Source organism: Elephantulus edwardii, unplaced genomic scaffold (genome assembly GCF_000299155.1).
Source record: "Elephantulus edwardii isolate Elephantulus edwardi_28Jun2011 unplaced genomic scaffold, EleEdw1.0 scaffold00256, whole genome shotgun sequence".
NCBI lineage: Eukaryota > Metazoa > Chordata > Mammalia > Macroscelidea > Macroscelididae > Elephantulus > Elephantulus edwardii.
Window position 1 is genome coordinate 1,288,970 of NW_006400006.1, and position 19,281 is coordinate 1,308,250.

The 19,281-nt window shown below is 36.3% G+C and overlaps 1 protein-coding gene across 1 annotated transcript in view; it reads right to left on the reverse strand.

The window, feature by feature from the left end:
• Positions 1–1,194: 1,194 nt before the first annotated feature.
• The window catches only part of LTN1 (listerin E3 ubiquitin protein ligase 1), a 65,949-nt gene continuing 47,862 nt past the window's right edge, over positions 1,195–19,281 (reverse strand). The window contains exons 24-30 of the mRNA XM_006899405.1: positions 17,942–18,016; positions 9,990–10,176; positions 8,091–8,262; positions 6,012–6,232; positions 4,565–4,759; positions 2,777–2,944; positions 1,195–1,257 (exon numbers count right to left, since the gene is read on the reverse strand). Of these exons, the coding sequence (XP_006899467.1) occupies positions 1,195–1,257; positions 2,777–2,944; positions 4,565–4,759; positions 6,012–6,232; positions 8,091–8,262; positions 9,990–10,176; positions 17,942–18,016 (1,081 nt within the window). The remainder of the gene's footprint in view (positions 1,258–2,776; positions 2,945–4,564; positions 4,760–6,011; positions 6,233–8,090; positions 8,263–9,989; positions 10,177–17,941; positions 18,017–19,281) is intronic.

Consider the following 19,281-nt stretch of genomic DNA (forward strand, 5'->3'; position numbering starts at 1 on the left):
TATCCTAGCTATTACATATGGTAATGATTTCCCAGGAAATGGAAGACGGCAATAATAATATTCCAAGTACAAAATTTCTGTATTTTGGGCACAATTTTTAAAGATAACAGTGCTGTGGAAATAATTAGGTTTTCAACCAATTCACTTCAGCATATTATACTAAATTTTACTATTAAAATTCTTAACTTTTATTTCTAAAATCTGAAAAGAATTTGCTTGCACAGATTTCTTGTCTAGTATAACTTTGGCCAGTAGTAAGAGCAAAATATTACTTAAAAAAATTGAAGGCTTCCTACAACACTTTTTTATGTTTCTTCCACCAGACCTTGTTTCAGACATACGCATTCACTTTCCTCCTCCTGAAAGAGATAACTACCTCTCTGCTTCATGAATGGAATAATCTAATTCCATTATTTTCTTTCCTTTTTTAGTAATTTCTATTTCTCTCAAATTCTCACCTTTGGGAGACTCATTTAAATTGAGTAATAAATTCAGTAAGGTTTGCAATTCCAATTTCACAAATATATGGAAATTATTCTTCTACAAGCAAAGTAACAGATCCATGTATTTTGTTTCATAAATTTAATAATAACCCCTGATAAATAGAGGCACCTTAAAGCCAGTTTACAGTCTTTTATATATTTCTGGAGCAAGCTTCAAATAGCTTATGATAAGCTATATTTAGTCATCTTTTTTTAAAGTAAAAAAAATTTACAAATTTCAGAATATTCCTAAGTATTTTGTTGTTGAACTAACAAATAATAAGTCCTAAAATATCTACAGACTTAAAGCATTAACAATGTTGATTCACCTTGCCACACAATAACAAATGGACCTAATTTATCAATTTAATACAGCTGATACAGTGTTTTCCAAATTTTAATTTGGTAATTTAAGTGTATTTTCAATATTTATTTTAAAATATACAAATAGATTAAACTATTAATATAAATATTTTCTCTCAAATATGTAATATTCTTATGTAAAAGAAAAGGTTTCCAAACATTTACAAAGCAATCTAAAGGTAAATAAACTTGATTTTAGGATCATTATATTAACTAAAAGAATTGTCCAGAGCAGGTGCTATTTAAAATTAATGCTCACTGGCTTCTTCACAGCAACACTTTAAGACAAACTCAAATTCGATATCTTCACTTGATTTCATTCAGGGATCATTTCCAACAAAAGCAGTACCTAGAAAAAGGTCTCACGACATAGGGGACAAGTAGATTTGTTGCTAGATGTAAACCATTTATACTGCAAAAGAAAAAATTTTTAATGTTAAAATGATTTTTAAAGCTGGTATCTTAAAATATATCTAAAGTAATCTTAAAATGACTAAGTGAAAAAAAGACTAAAATATTTGTTCTCTCCCTTCATCTCAAAAAACAGGACTGAATTATTACTTCTTTTAACCATAATTCTACCTAGACTCATGCATACATCCACTAAGATATGTCAGGAAGGCTCCTGCGAAGCAATTGAGCATTGGGCAACTGTCCTTTCAATATGGTGTCTGAAACAAGCAAAGGGCTCTGACTATAAAACTTCATCATTTAGTAAGTATAAATTCCTACTCTGCAGCTTGTTCAACCTGTTGAAGTCTACTATTTCCTGTCCTATGAACTAAGAATTAAATCTATTCCATTCTTAGTTCTTAGATGAGAAAAGAGGACATAAATATTCTCATTTGTACACACATACTCAATTTTTATTATTTTTAGTGGCCAGAGTCAGTCCTAACTCCTGGTGATCCCACACATAAATGGAATGAAAGAAATGCAGGCCAGTCCTATGTCATTTCCATAATCAAATATATCAAATCAATGTGATTCACAGGATTTTCATTGGCTGACTTTCCACAGTAGATGACCAGGCCTTTCCTCCAAGTCTGTCTTCATCCAGAAGCTCTACTGAAATTTATTCAGATTACGGTAACACACAAACCTCCAGTAGCAGATGCCTGGTGGCTGAGCACAAGATAAAGTGGCCAGAAACCAAATCTGAATCTACTACATGGAAGGCAAGAATTTTACCACTGTGTGTGTGTGTGTGTGTGTGTGTGTGTGTGTGTGTGTGTGTGTTTCGCCTCCCAAACTCTTGGGCATATTGCTAGAAGAGGTGTTCACTGGAGAGGGACATCATGCTTGGAAGGGTGCAGGGAGAGCAAGTGAAAGAAGAGGAAGACCCTCAACCTGGCAAAATGACAAAGTGACTGTGGTAATGGGCTCAGGTGTATCACAGGATTGGGCAGAGTTCAGATCTGTTGTTCATGGGGTCACTACGAGTCATATTCAACTTGACGGCACCTAACAGCAACAAAATCAGCTTGGTGCATGGTATGCAAATATTAGTCTTATTTAACCTTCAATTTCTAGCACACCATAAAAAGTGAACCTCCTTACCAATTATCAGTATTTCTATGCCCAGTTCTAGGTTTTTAGTCTTCGGTATGTTTGAAACTTTACATGACCATCTGTATCTTGAGTGCTCAGAGTCACACTAGATAGATCCATTTATTAAAGTGTAAAGTGGTTCAATGTTACCAGTCTCAGTAAATTATTACTAACTACCTTCAAAAATTTTTAAAAGTAATTTTCAATGTCTTCCATTAGCTACAGTTAAAAGTCTGACATTCATTGTCCTCTTTTCTAAAGTCAGATAGTATACATAAAATGTAACAGATGTTCATTTAATAATATTTTATAATTACAAAAAAATTACGTATAATTTATACTTCTATTTTATAATTACCAAATTACAATTACTGACTTACCAAACAGGCTGAATGGAACTTTTTCTTGCATGTTCTACAGGCTTTTTTGGGAAGAGAATAGTTGAAACCATGTATGACTGAAAAACAGATCATGCAATCTTCAACACCTTCAAAACGTTTATCAACATTATTCTTCCATAATGCTAAGCCTTCCATAATACTGCCATTCTATAAACAAGAAAGAAAAAGTCAATATACATAGTATACCATCTATTATGTTATTTGTATTGAGTTTCACAAATTTTCAAAGCAGAGTTATAATTCTAAGGAAAGAATCTGCTTAACTATCCTCATTATCTCTTTAAAAAGTTTGCATTTAAACCACCTACCAAATTTTTTGGAACAAATTTTTTTTTCTCTGTTAAAGATAAAGCTAAAAGAAAGACTTGTGCACCAATACTTTAAATCTTACTTCATTGATGACATCTTTTTAATAATTAATTGTTTCTATTTTAAAAGACAAAGATAAAAATTAATTCAAACACCTTCTCAAATGCCGACTTATAAAGTACTTTACTATGTTAGTGACACATTTGATTTTAAATAATTACTTTTTACTAAAGTATGCCTGAGAGTTATCACATTTACAACTGGAGAAGACTTATAATTTGTTTAAAGGTCAAATGCTGGTTTTGAAAAGACAGAAATTTCCCTTACAGAGACAGCTGAAAGTATAAGTGTGAAAATAATTCAAAAAAAGGATGCATCTCACACCCATGTTTATTGAGGCTTTGTTCACAATAGCAAGGAGCTGGAAACAACCTAAGTGCTCACCAACAAACAATGGATAGAGAAGCTGTGGTATATTCACACAATGGAATATTATGCTGCATTGAAAAACAAGGAACTCATGCAATATTATTCAAAATGGGTGACCTTGGAGGACATTATGCTGAGTGAAGTATCTCCACTGTTGTAAAACAGAACTGACCTTGGGGTTGGGGAGAGACTAGAAAGATGGGTTCAATAATGTATATTGCATTGAAACAGATGAGAAAGAAAACTGTTTAAAAGGGTTATGTGATTAGGTATTTTTGTCATGACAGAAGTCCAGAGCGAAGGCTGCATAGTGAAGTGGACCTGGGGGGAGGGATTGTAAAACAATGGAAGAATTTTACTTTTCCAAGAGGGTAGTGTACTAGGGGGAAGGGTTGGGAGAGGGGAAAAAGTGCAACAATGAATGAATGGAAATCCAAAGTCTCTGTAAATTTCTACTGAAATTAATAATAAATTTAAATAAAATTTAAAAAAAAATATGACGGAAAAAAAAAAGATTCATCTGTCCAGTATCTCAAAAAGTGATTTACTTTCAAATCATTTTCGTAATAAGGAGTCTTGCAGACAAAATGGTTAAGAACTCAGACTCAGCTACTAACTGAAAGAGTAGCAATGCAACTTAAATCCACCAGTGGCTTTGCAACGAAAAAACCTGGAAACGTGCTCTTATCAGGATTACAGACTAGGAAATCCTGTGGGCAGTCCCAGATGATCACACAGAATGAGCTGGAACCAACACAAAGGTATAGATAGCAACATGCAGTGTTCTATATTTTTTACAATGTCAATCAAGTCAGGTCAGTTCCTCGCAAACACCAGCGAATCAAAGCCTCAAAAATAAAATGGGGTGAGCACATTCAAGCCATTCAGGCATACAGCTGTGATTATCAAGGGGATATGGTTCTTTCTATTTTAAGAAGAAATATATTTCAGGTTTGACTCCCTGTTCAGATAGCAGATTATAAGGATTCCCTTTAATCTAGACACTCAAACTTATAAGAAGCAGCCTACCTGATGGGTGAGGTAAGTGCTTAACTGCAGCATCCAGTTCCGCCACTGCTGCACAGCCACTCCAATTCTTTTCCCACTTTCCACTGTTATTGAACCCAGGGGGTAATTTGAAGGCAGTTGTATTATAAGTTCAATGACTATGTCCTCTATACTGTAGGTAGCCATTACTTCTCGAGTGGTAGCTCGAGCTTTAACCTGCAACACAGAGCAGTTAAGCTTTTCCCCAAAATATCTTTCATTCAAAATCATTGTGCTAGGTTGACCTTTAGCAGCCAAAATTTTCAAAGAAAATGCAGACATAGTCATTTATTTGACATGAGATATGTAATCATTTCAAATACCTGACACTTTACAATGTTTACAATGACTGCAAGGTCAATATGGTTAAAATACAAATTAACTTTCTTTTAGAAATTCATTCTTCTGACTTTTGCATTCCCAGGTTAAAAATCACAGCACAATCTTATATTCCTTATATTAGATATTAGTTTCAAGTCTGGCAAAATCGCCACCACAAAGTCTTTTATCTATGTTCTTTTATATTCCCACCGATATTAGGCCCTCCTCACTGTTCAAAATGCCTACACTAAAAGTTTTCTGTAACTGTTGATTTAAATCTTATATCTAAGCCAACAGCCCTTGTTATATATTACAATCAAAGCAATTTCAGAAAGCCCAACTCTGACAATGCCACTTCATGAATGAAAAATCTTCAGTGGATGACTCGGAAAAAAAAAGGCACTTCCCAGTATGGACCTAACTCATCCCTCAAGCAGTTTGCTTCCTTGATTGTGTCCTTGCCCCATCTGATTCTACTCTACATGAATAATAGGCTACTTATCATTTCCTGGGCAGTCACAGAAGTTATCTCCAACTTTGCTGGTTCCACCATACTATTTTCTCTCTATTAAACACTTGCCTCTCATTTTTCACATAATAAAATAATGCCTTTCTCAATATAAACTTCCTTCATGAAGTCTAGCATAATGAATTTCCTCAGCCAGATGGAACCTCCATCTACGCTGATCCCAGAGCAATCTGCCTCCTAAGGTGATACTTTCCAGTTCTCAAAACTAACCACTACCAACACTGATCTTTTCCCTCTTAAGATTTTATACTTTTATCGGCATCCAATTCCACTTCCAATTCATTTCTCAGTTGATCAGCACACAGTGTCTAACATCAAGTAAATATTCATATTTACATGTACATATACCTCTTATGAAATTATGACTATTCAAGACTCTCTAGTAAGTAAATCCATAACATTTTTCCCATTATTTCAATCCATGATTTAAGTAACGTTGAGATTTGACACGCAAAATTCAGAATGTGTAACAAGTTCTCTAAATCTGAACCAAAGGCTTCAAATTTGTGATTATATTCATTACAATGACAAAAAGAATCAATATTCAAGTAACTTCTCCAGATAAAGTAAAATACTAACCGTCATGCCATCAAACAGTTGTGTACTTGTTTGCACAGAAGATATTTCTTGAAAAGAAAGCACATTGCTGACATATTTGCTTGTAAATCTATCCACAATATTGAAAATACGCTTCTCACTGCTATTCCACCACAATCTAACCATAGCGGGCAAGTCTTTTAATGTCATATGATAGACTGAACAAGCCAAGTGTGGAATTTGGTATGGAAGAGCTGATGTTTCTGAGGAAAACAACAAATTCTTAGTTAGTGACTTATTTCTTACACAAAATAATACACCAATATTAATATTTTCCTTAGCATACCATGTACAATCTCTCAGCAATAGTGGCACAGCTTGTAGAACAAACATACTAAAGAAACTAGAACAAGAGTACTAACTACTTCTCTCATTTCTCTAAATGAACCATAAGAATGACAAAGAGTAAGAGTGAAAATCCCAATCAACACTGAAAAAAATTTGCCTGTAAATAGCATCCTATGTTTCACATGTGTGACCACTGATAAAATGGTATACACGTATTTTTTAAAAGAAAGATTTTCTCTGTTATAAAAGATAGAAAGGAATCTTGGTTCTTTTACTTTCTTGAGAGCTTGATGGGAGAAGTAAAAGCTGTAGAATAACCTGCTTCAAACATCACAAGATAAACTCCCCACTTCACAACGTCAAAGAACTTGTAAAAGTTCTATTCTTAGTAAAGCACATATAAACACTGTGTTTGGCTGTTGTTTGGTGCCGTCAAGTCAACTAGGACTCACAGCAACCCTGTGAACGACAGATTTGAACCACGTCCTATTCTGCACCATCTTCACATTCAAGCCCATTAAGGTAGTCACTGCGTTAGTACAATTCTTAAGGATCTTCCTCTCGTTTGCCAACTCCCACCTTTTCCAGTATGATGTCTTTCTTGAACAACTGATTCTTCCTGAAAACATGCCCAAAGTAGCTAAGATAGTTTCATCATCCTTGCCTCTAAGAAGCACACTCGTTACACTTCTTTTAAGATAGATTATAAGCTTCTGTCAGTCCATGGTATATTCAATACTCTTCACCAACACAATTAAAAGGCATAGATTCTCCTTTGGTCTTCCTAATTCACTGCTCAACTTTCATATGCCTAAGAAGCAAATGAAAAGCTTGGATTGGATGTACCTTTTAAATTGTACATCAGGTCTTTTAAACTGATATTCTTTCTCTTTTGTACTTTGGAGAGGTCCTTTACAGTAGATTTTCTAATGCAACATGTCTTTTGATCTTGACTGCTATTACCATAGGTGCTGATTGCGGATCTAAGTAAAATGAAATTGATGATAACTTCAATCTTTTTTCCATGTATCATGATGTTGTCTATTGGCCCAGTGGTTACAATTTTGTTTTGGTGATGTTGAGATGTAGCCCATGATTTTCTTCAGTAAATGTGTTAAGTTATCTCCTCTTTCTGCAGCAAGATTGTACCATCTGTGTAACAAAGGTTGCTGACAAATCCTCCTCCAATCCTGATGCCACATTCTTCTTCACGGAGCCCAGCTCCTCAAATTATTTGCTCAACATACAGACTTAACAGGTATGGAGAAAGGATATGCATGTATATCTATGACTTCTGCTAAAATTTGAGCTCCCAGACGGGAAAAAATAAATTTTACTTTTTTGCTCAGCCGAAAGCTACTTATTTACATGATTACAAAATACTGTCATATAATGAATGATATCTGTTTACAGTTAAAGATAACAATTTCAACACACTAACCATAAAAACTTATTAAATTCTTCACAACCTTATCCATGTGACTTAATATTCGAGATAAAGAATGGAGCTCTAGTTGCCTAGAGTTAAGAAGGTGCACTCAATTCAAATCCACCAGCTGCTCCTCAGGAGAAAGAAAGACAATGTCCCCCCATGCAATTTACTGCCTCTGCAAACCACCTCAACAGGTTACAACAACAACAGCATTTAAAGGAATGTGAAAATCTTTTAACCTTATACTTTCTCATAGCCAGGACCCACATTTGGCGTTATGAAGAATAACCTATTGCTCCGAACCTACACTCTAGGAGAGACAAAATATACATTTCACTGACCTCTAATCCTCAAATGGAGCTCTTCAGTAAAGAATGTTTTAGGATCCTTATTTGAGAACTCAATAACTGACTCTCCGCAAGTTGGATTTTCTGGCATAAGTCTGAATAAATGATAGAGCAGTTTATTCAAACTCTTTGTTTTCCGAAGGTACATCGAATACAGGGCCCGAAGCTGGAAAAGAGCAAATAATTTCATAGTAAATTCAATTAAACCAAGGTAAGCAGTAAATAAAAATACACTTAAGCGTAAGAAATATAACAAGAACACTTCATTAACAACTTCAGTAATTTGCAATTCATGAAAATCCTACAAAATACATTCCAAGGTCTGGCTTTCCAAATGTGACCCCTCCCTATCCTCATAAACTAGCAGATGCTTTCACCATCCCCTCGCTATTAAACATATGCTTCAAATATCTTTTTAAAAACGTCTACCTGTTGATAAGATCACTTCGGCTGGGCATCTCTGCTAAAGCCAAGAAAATCTATTCCCCATTCCCCAGAGATGATTTGTTCACGCCGCTCCCAAAATTTCCACACAATCTTTTTAAGCTGTTGTTCTTATCTTTCAAAACCTTGTTTAAAACTGATTCCATTTTCATGGCTGACTCCACTTTATAACCAATATTATATAAAATCCATTTCAGACAGGTAGCACAACTTAGCAGCTAAAAATATTTTGGTGACTTCTAACTACAACCAAACCCACTGCTGTCCTGTTGATTCCAACTCCATTCTCTAGGACTACCTATAGATTGTCCCAAGCTAAGCATCTTTATAGCAGGAGACTGCCACATTTTCTGCCTCAGAGTGGCTAACGGGTTTGAATCCATGCCCTTTCATTTAGTAGCCAAGCACTTTAATCAATGCATTTCCAGGGTTCCATGTAACTACTAAACATCTTAAAAATATAGATTTCTGGTTTCTTCTTTTAAAAATAAGAAAATTGGGCACCACTGGGTGAATGACAGACATGTGCGCAGGACTCATGCTTTAGAAAACTTTATCCCTTAATAACAAGATATTTTACATTTGCTCACTTTTAGCTCCCTCGTCTCTGTACATGCCCTACAATTATTTCTTCTGACATACTAAAAATATCCTGAGGATTAGGCCCTTTTATATCTACTTGTAGTACAAGAAGTTGAAGTTACAAATAGAAAATTCAAGAATCCTGAACAGCTCCTATTTAGACAACAAATATAACGAGTTATTTAATCACACCTTAAATATGAAGTAATAAACTAAGGCTTTTTGTAGTGACTTATCAAAGAAACCACACATATACTCAAAACTTCAAATTCATTGCTGCTAAGCTGAAACTGAATCATTAGCTGTCCTTCCAACAGGTTTTCAAAGGCTGTAAATCGCATGGGAGGAGAATGCACGATTTTCTCCAATGGAACAGCTAATAGATACAGATACCCGCCTCAGGATTGGCAACATAACTTCCTACCCATTAGGTCACTAGAGACTGAACTGTGGTTTGATTAAGATTCTTCAGTGAAAATCTGCCTAAAAAGGAGAAGGAGAAAAGAAATACAGAGTAAATCTTCCCAGGTCCTTCTACACAATGAAGTGTTTCTTTTCAAACATGAGGCAACAGAGACATCTAGAGGCTGCTAGAAGAATTTGAGCAAGAATAACTATATGTAATAGGATATTTTCAAAGTTCTTTCTCTAAGCACTGATGATCCAACTATTCTGAAATTAATACAACAGCAGCACAAAATTTAATGATATAAATCTTGTTTCTGGGACACAAATAAACTTAAGAGAACATCTAAAATTAAGTATGTTAGATTGTAATGTATAGCATCTCTTCACCCTTCTTTGACAAAAATAAAAGAACTTAAGAGCAGAGAAATATATTTAAGAAAAAAGTTGTAATATAATTACCTGAGATGAAGCAGCTTTGAAGAAGGTAAGTATTAACTTCCATGTGAGAAGGTAGCCCAGAACGTAATAGAAATCCTCACTCAGTGGCTTAATAGTTACTATCTGCCCAACAGAAACACACCCTAAAACATTTTCCAGCAAATCCTCTTGCGTACTAAGAAGAGACATCAATACTGCTGGTGGTGACCTTAAAAAAAAAAAACCAAAAACAAACAACAACAACAAAAAAACAACAAAAACCAATGAAAAATCAAAATACCACTATTTTATTCCTAACTCATGTCATTAAAAATTGACAATATTTAGAAACATTTGGGGAAAATCTTTGTATGGTTTCCATTTTTAAAATCCTCCCTTTATAAACTGAAGTTTAACTTCTAAATAATGGCAATCTCAGAACTAGAAACTAAGCTATAAAAATAATGGACATAAAATGTTATCATTTGAAGGAAAGATAACTTCAGAAGATATCTACTTCAACATTTCACTGGAGTTAAAAACAACTGTACCTCCAGACAGGCAAACTTATTAAAGCCCTTAAACTAGTCAGATGAACTACTGTTAGTTACCATCAAACTGATTCCTACTTATGGCAACCTCATGTAGAATTCCTGGGTTTTGAAGGCTGTATCTTTCAGAAGACGGCCAAGCTGTCTTCCAAGGTGGGGGTGGGGGCGCTGGCTCAAACTGAACCTTTCAGCTAGTAGCAGAAAGCATAACCATTTCTACAGAGGAACTATCTGTTGCTGTTATGTGCCATCAACTCGAACTCAATGTAACCCTACAGAGCAGACCAGAACTGCCCACAGAATTTTGCAGCGATAATCTTCAAGGAATCCTGGTGGCACAAATGGTTGTGCTCAGCCACTAACCAAAAAGTTTAAAGTCACCAGTCATTCTGCAGGAAGATCTGACGTCTGCTTTTATAAAGGCAACAAATTCACTGAGACCTTGAGGCAGAAAAGAACTACTTCATAGGGTATCCAAGGTTATAATCTTCATAGAAGCAGAGCATCACATCTTTCTCCCCTGGTGTAGCTGGTGGGTTGACAGCTTTTGGTTTACAGGTGAGCATTTAACCAGGGGTTATCAGAGAGCTATTATGGGCTATAAAATATTACCAAGTCTTAGATCATTTTCTAAAATAAGGATTAAGATTTTGAACTTTGCTACTTTATCCTAGTTTTCTGAAATATTTCATACTGTTTACATACTTCACAATATAAAATAATCAGATGTAGGGCGCTCTGGTGGCCAAATGTATAATAGGGAGTTGTACTATCAATCCTCAGGCCTGGTTCAAATTGTTTTTTTGTTTTTTGCCAAACACTCTTCTAGGTGGTATAGCACTAATCTGTGCATTGCTGTACAGAGGTAACTTGTGGTTGCTGTGATGCGAAACACTGTGACACTGATGTGCCAAATGTGATATTGGTTACCCATGGTGGACAGCGTTTGGTGGAGCTTCCAGATTAAAAGAAGCTCAGAAGCAGAAATGGCTTGCCTCTGGAAACTCTATGAACAGTGCTCAGGTCTTTCGTTCATAGGGTCGCTATGAGTCCTCTACGACTTAACAGCACCTAACAACAACTATCAACCCAAAAAAACAGCTGGTTCAAATCCACAGGTTAAAGATGGGTCATCACCTGCCATGCAATTTTCAGCCTCTGAAAACTCCCTAGAGGGTCAGCTATGAGTCAGCTTTGACCAACAAACAACATGTATATTGAGTAATAATATACATTTTATCATAAGACTATTTCTTTTTAGGTAAGTTTAGTATTTACAAAATCTCTTAACATATGGCATTATCATATTCTTCTCTACTAAACTATTACTATGCTTATACTTTAGGGTAAGTTTATGACCTTTTCAAAAAGCTATGTATTTGTGTATATCCTCACAATGCATACAGACGTAATTTATGTGGAACAGCTGTATTAAAATAATTTTTAACATTTGTGTTACCTCCTCAATCAAAAGGCTTTAATGATGTATTATCATAAAAAAATAAATGAATAATTCTTAACTATTACATTCAAACATTTACATTTACAATATTTCAGGTAAATCATACAGTTCAGCTCACTCCTTATGTTCTGGTCATTCTGTCTAACGTTCTTACGTGTTATAAAAATTGCACGTTTTGATCAGAACAATATAGTAAACATGAAGTCCTTGCTTTGGTCAAAAACTCATGGAATTAGTCTGGTAATCAGAAAATAAATGACCAAAACTGTCTTATCAGTTTCTATTCATTTAAGTTGATAATGGTTTACATATCTGTTTCCATGCCATATGGGGAAAAAGACATAATGTGCTTACAATAATAGTATGTGGAGGGTAACGAGGAACGCAGGGTTGGCAAAAACTTAACGCACATGTTACTTGTATAAAAGATTGGGTAGACTGGACCCAGATATCTAGAAACTTTAAATGTTATGGCCTATTCTTAAGTAGTAGCTATCACCATTATCATTCTAATTGCTACTTCCTGGAGCAGACCTTCATTTCATGTGTGATCCACTTAAACAAGTGTCCTCACTAAGAATTTTTCACTCTTAAGTCCTTAAGGACTTTAGATCCTTTCTTTCAACAACTCTATTTGATGTATCAACTCTATTCTCTATCAAATGGTCTTAAGACCTTAAACTACCAGTTTTGAAATCTCTCCATTCTCCACATGTCATCCACACACTGATTTAGTAACCTCTATAATGGTTTCCATCTTGATTAGCATCTTTCTACAATGCATGTTTCATCTTATTGTCAAAATAAGGTGATGACATGCCAAATAAAGCTCTAATATAAAAGAATTCTTATTTAAGGCCCTTCATTATTTGTTGTTGTTAGGTGACATTGAGTCGAGTATGACTCATAGCAATCCTATGAACAAAAGATCTGAACCCTGTTCTATGATGATCAATCCTCAAACTTCCTGACATACAAGAGTCCATTGCAGCAGTCACCATGTCAGTCTACCTGGTGCAGGGTCTTCCTCTCTTCTGCCGACCCTCCACCCTTCCAAGAATATTCCAAAGAATAACCCTCCTAGCAATATGCTCAAAGTATTATATGAGATGAAGCCTCATCATTCTTGCCTCCAAAGAGCATTCTGGCTGCACCCTCTTCAAGATATATCTGTTTGATCTTTTGGCCATGCAAGGGATGTTCAGTGCTCTTCTCCAACACCACAGCTCAAAGGTGTCAATTCTTCTATCATCCTTATTCATTGTCCAGCTCCCAGATGCACAGCAAGTGACTGAAAGACTATGGCCTGATTCAGAAGCACCTTAGGCCTCAAAATGACATCATCACTCCTCAAAAATCTGGAGAGGTCCCCAACTGCTGACTCCCAGTGCAATGTGTCTCCTTATTTCCTGACTGCTGGTATCAAAGATGTTAATTGTGGATCCAAGCAAGATGAAGCTGTTGATCATGATGTTGCCTATCAGTCCAGTGTTAAGAATCTTTGTTTTCTTGACATTGAGATGCATTCCTTCAACTTTTGCAACAAGTGCTTCAAGTATTCCTCACTTTCAGCAAGCAAGGTTTTATCATCTGCATAGGCAGGTTACTGATGAGTCTCCCTCCAATCCTGATGCCAAACTCGCTTAAGAGAGTCCAGCTTCTTGAATAATTTGCTGAGCACACAGATTGAATAGGCATGGAGATAGAATACAATCCTGACCCTTGTTAATTTTAAACCATGCAGTATTTCCCTGCTCTGTTCATACAACAGCCTCCTGGTCCAGAGCCTCCTGGTCCAGGTATAGATTTCTCATGAGCACAATTATGTGCGCTGGGATTCCCATTCTTCTGTCAGTCACATCTTGTTATGATCCACACAGTCATATGCCTTTTCATAGTCAATACAGTACAAATACACATTCTGCTGGTGTCCTCTACTTTCAACCAGGATCCACTTGACATCAGCAATGGTATCCCCGGTGGCATGGCCTTGAACTTATGGCAGTTCCCTATTTATGTACTGTTCTGGCCATTTTTGAATGATCTTCAGGAGTATTTTGCTTGCATGTGATACTAATGATATAGTTTGATAGTTTCCACAGTCTGTTGGATCACCTGTCTTGGGAATGGGAACAAATATGGACTATTTCCAATCCATTGGCTAGACAGCTGTCCTCCAAATTTCCTAGCACAGACTGATGAGTGCACCCAAGGCAGCACCTGTTAACTGAAACAAGTCAGTTGATATCCCAGTGATTCTGAGGGCTTTTTTATGTTTTACCAGCCTTCAATACAGCTTCCACTTCCCCCTTCATTACAACAGGCTCAAGTCCTATGTACTTCCTGAAATTTGTCAATGTCAATCAATTCTTTCTGGTACAGTGATTCTGTGTATTCTCTCCATATTCTTTTGATGCTTTCTGGATCATTCAATATATTGCCCATACCAACTTTCAATACTGCAACATGAGCTTTAAATTTCTTTCAGTTCTCTCACCTTGAGAAATGCAGAGCAAGTTCTTCGCTTTTAATTCTCCAATTCCAGCTCTCTGCACATTCTATTATAATACTTTGCTTTGTCCTTCCGAGTTGCCCTTTGAAATCTTCAGCTCTTTTACTTTGACATGTTTTTGTTCTGGCTTCCCAATGATCCAATGCAATATCTGAAGTCTTTTATGATATACCTTTCGAGTTTTTCTTTCTCCTCTTTTTGTAATGACCTTTTGCTTCTTCCTAAATATCATGTTATCATCCCACAACTCACCTCATCTTCGATCATTGGTTTTCAATGCCTCAAATCTATTCCTAAAATAATCTTGAAATTCAGATTAAATTGATTCAAGAATATATCTTGGTTCCTGTGGACTTTTCTTTGGCCTCAATTTGAACTTGCATGAGTAATTGACAGTCTAACCTACAGTCCACTCCTGGCCTAGTTTTCAGTACTGATATTGAGCTTCTCCAACAATTTCTTCCACAAATATAATCAGTCTTATTCCTGTGCAGCCTTCAGGTGAGATCTATGTGTAAAGTCATCATTTGTGCCTTCAATCATTCTATTTCCAGTCTCATTTCTATCACCAAGTAACATTTTCCAACTACTGGCTAATGCTAGATAGATCTCGGCTAAAAGCAGAGAGTACCAGAGGAATGTCTATATGTGTTTCATTGTCTATGCAAAGACTTTTGACTGTGTGGATCACAACAAACTGTGGGTGACACTGAGACGAACAGGAATCCCAGAACATTTGATAGTGCTTATGCAAAATCTAAACTTGCACCAGGAGGCAGTCGTCAGAACACAGCAAGGAGACACTGAATGGTTCAAAATAGGGAAGGGTATCTCCCAAGGATGTATTCTTTCTCCATACCTCTTCAATCTATATGCGGAACAGATTATCCGGGAGGCTGGGCTGTATGAGGAGGAATGTTGTATCAGGATTGGAGGAAGATTCATCAACAACCTATGTTATGCGGATGACACAACCCTGCTTGCTGAAACTGAGGAGGACCTGAAGCGCTTGTTGCAGGTGGTCAAGGACTGCAGCCTTTAATATGGATTGAAGCTCAAAATCAAGATACAACAAAGATTCTCACCACTGGGTCAACTGGCAGCATCATTATGGATAGTGAAGAGATTGAGGTCATTAACAATTTTAGTTCACTTGGCTCCACAAATAACACGCTTGGTACCAGGAGCCAGGAAATCAAAAGACAAAGTGCACTGGGAAAGGCACTGTCAGAGCAATGAAGAGCAAGGATGTCAGTCTGGAGACTGAGGTGTGCCTGATCCATGCCATAGTCTTCACAATTGTGTGCTATGTGTTAGAGAGCTGTACAATGACTAGGGATGATAGAAAGAGAATTGATGCCTTTGAGCTGTGGTGCTGAAGAAGAGTGTTGAATATACCATGGATTGCTAGGAAAACGAACAGGTTTGTCCTGAAGAGAGTGAAACCAGGCTGCTCCTTGAAGGCAAGGATTCTGAAGCTTACTCTGACATACTTTGTACATGTTACAAGGAGGTACCCATCCTTAGAGAGGAACATCATGTTTGGGAGGGTGGAGGGACAGTGCAAGAGAGGAAGACCCATGATTAGATGGATTGGATTTATTCAGTAACTGGGGTAAGGGGGGTAGGTGTGTCAGAGACATTAAGGTTGGTACAGGATAGAGCAGGTTTTAGGGCTCTTGTACACAGGGTCGCTATGAGTCGCAAACGATTCAACAGCACATAACAATAACAACAACGGCATTCTTTCTTCTCTGTCTTCCATTTTGCATTCCAGCCACCAATTAACATTAACACATCTCGACTGCATGTTCAATCAATTTCAGACTGCAAGATTTGGTAAAAATTCTCAATTTCTTCCTCTTTAGCTCTAGATATACAAGCATATATTTGAATAATAGTCATATTTACAGGTCTTCCTTGTATGAGTATGGATATTATCCTATCACTCACAACATTTTATTTCAGGATAGAACTTGAAATTGACTTTTTTACTATGAATGCAATACCATTCTTTTTCTGTTTTCATTACCTGCATAGGATATCATATGATTATCTGATTCAAAGTGGCCAAAGCTGGTACATCTCAACTCACTAATGCCTTGTATATTGATCTTCACACATTACATTCTTTTTTAAAAATTTCCAGTTTACCAACATTCAAGCTACGTATATTCCATGTTCCAAATATTAAACAATGTTTGTTATGGTCCTCATTTCAGCTGGCTTCCAATCTAGACTCTAGCACTACACTACTGTAACTTTGCCCATTCCTTTAGTGTTACAAGGGTTTCAAAGGCCTGTTATTTAGGAAATAGATGGTCCATCCTGCTCCCGTCTGTCTTCATCAAGGAAGCTCCACCAAAACCTGTCTACCATGTATAACCCTTATGGCATAAGACACACCAGTGGCACAGATTTCAGTATCACAGCAACTCCACGTTATCTCAGTAAGCAAACTAACAGACAAGTGCTGTACCACTTAGAACAATGTTCTTCCCAAACACAACACCAAACAGTTTACACCCAACTTTCAGTTGAATCAAAACAAACCTACCCTCCAGAATTTAAATGCTCCAAAATGGATACTCTTAGACAGTACCCAACTGACTTTTTCCCTTCATTATTTAGCCCCTAACTATTCTTCCAGCTTTATCTTCTATCTCTTTCTTGACTACTCCATACAAAATCAGTTAATTGTTTCATCCAACAAAAGAGCACTTTTCTACATGCACAGCACTATTCTAGGTACTGTGGATATACTTGGGACAAGACATAAAAATTCCTACATTCACAGCATTTACATTCCAATAAAGGATGATATTGACAATACACATTAAAAAAAAAAACTTTAAAAAAGTTAAATGTATTCAACATTCCCTGAGCACTTCCTGAACATCCATGCCTCAATGCCTTTGCAGATGCTATTTGAGTAGCTTAAAACCATCTTCTCTTATTTACTGAAATGCATAACTAACCTGAAAGGTCCTTAAGAGAAAATCTTCCCTTGTAGTACATTTCATTTTGCTAACATAACTAGCAATCTGTATTTTTTTTTTTTTAATTTATCATACACTACATTTTCTGTAAAGCAGTAATATCTATAAAGGCTTCTTAAGGGTGGAAAAAAAAGGATTTAACCATCTTGTCTCCTTACCATTAATTAATACTATGAACAAAATGGGTGTTCAAAAGACTTATCAAGTGATATAATCCTTTCAGGCTACTCTGTGACCAAAGAAAGTTTTAATAAATAGTATCAAACTATAAATAAGATTCAAGAACTACTTAGCAAAGGGTTAAACAATTTCTTTGGATGAATTTCTGGATTTATATTTTACAGATAAATTTAAAAGGATCTGTTGCATCAACATGTATTTTAAATTTAGACCTTCTGTGTTGTCTAAGTCTTCCATGGTAAGAAAAGTTAACAGAATTGTAATAAATTATAGGAGGAAAAAAAACTTACAAGGCTGGCTCTTCTTCCTCATCTCCATATGACTTGAGATTATCCTGATCATATTGTGGTAATTCAGGCATCAATCTAGGAATTAGAGAATTAAGGTAAAGTGCTTTATACCAAATTATCCACCGCCAAATAACTGGAAGAGTACTGAATATCCATCCCATGGACTGCCAAGAGAACAAACAGACTATGTCTTGGAGATGCTAAAGCCAGACTGCTCCTTGGAAGTAAGGATGGTGAGGTTTTGTCTCATACTTTGGCAATGTTGCTAGGAGAGGCTACTCCTAGGAGAACATCACACTTGGTAAGGTGGAGGGATGGTGAAGGAAAGGAGAAGGATCCTTAACAGTGACTGCAGCAATGGGCTGGAGTGTGTCAGAAATTGTGAAGTTGGCACAGGGTAGGACAGGGTTCAGATCTACTCTTTATAGGGTTGTTATGAGTCATACATGACTCGAGAGCATCTAATAATAAAAAAATAAAGTCAGTATTACTTTTAGGTCATTGACTGAATTGCAGCCTCCAAATATATGTCACTGTGGCCGGGCCAGGATTCTCAGTGTTTGGCAGTTTATGGTGATGTGATGCAATGTGGCAGATACATAATATAATCACCCATCAGCTGGGTCTTACTGAGGGTGCGATGCAACACTCTTAATCCAATCACAGCACTGTCTCTATAGGTTGCATCACATTTATCTTATACAAAAGAAGAGATAGGTATAAATTGGGTTTGGGTCAACTATACCAACTATAACTATACCAAGAAAGAAGACCAGAAGTAGAAATATCCATTAAAGCCAGAGTTCCTGCTTGTTAAGCCAAGTAACTCCAGGAAAAGGCTTATGCTAAGACACGTTAAAAGCTATAAGGAATGCCAGGCTACCAACTAAAAAGACACAAAAACCTTACTCAGAACTGATAGAAAGCCTTCCTTTAAGCCAGCTCACTGAATTTGGACTTCTAGTCACCTTAACTAACAAGAGTAAATTTGTTTAACAATGCCATCCACTGTTGTTGTTGTTGTTTAGTGCCATCGAGTCGCAGATGACTCATAGCAATCCTATGAAGGAGAGTCGTCAACTCTTGGGGCCATTCACTGTAGTAGTCCTATTTTAACAGCACTAGATAGCCAACAATGAGGGGTTTTTTTCCCTTATATAGCCAACTGGCTGACTATCAAGATTAACATTTTGCCAACACAACAGTGTCCTGACAGATGAAAAAACCACCAGTGAAGTGGCTAGCCAAGTTTATTCTTCTTTGCTCTGACTTTATGACTAAAAGACTAAATATATATTCTATATTTTTCAGACAAACAAAGCATTGATTCAGTTTGAAGA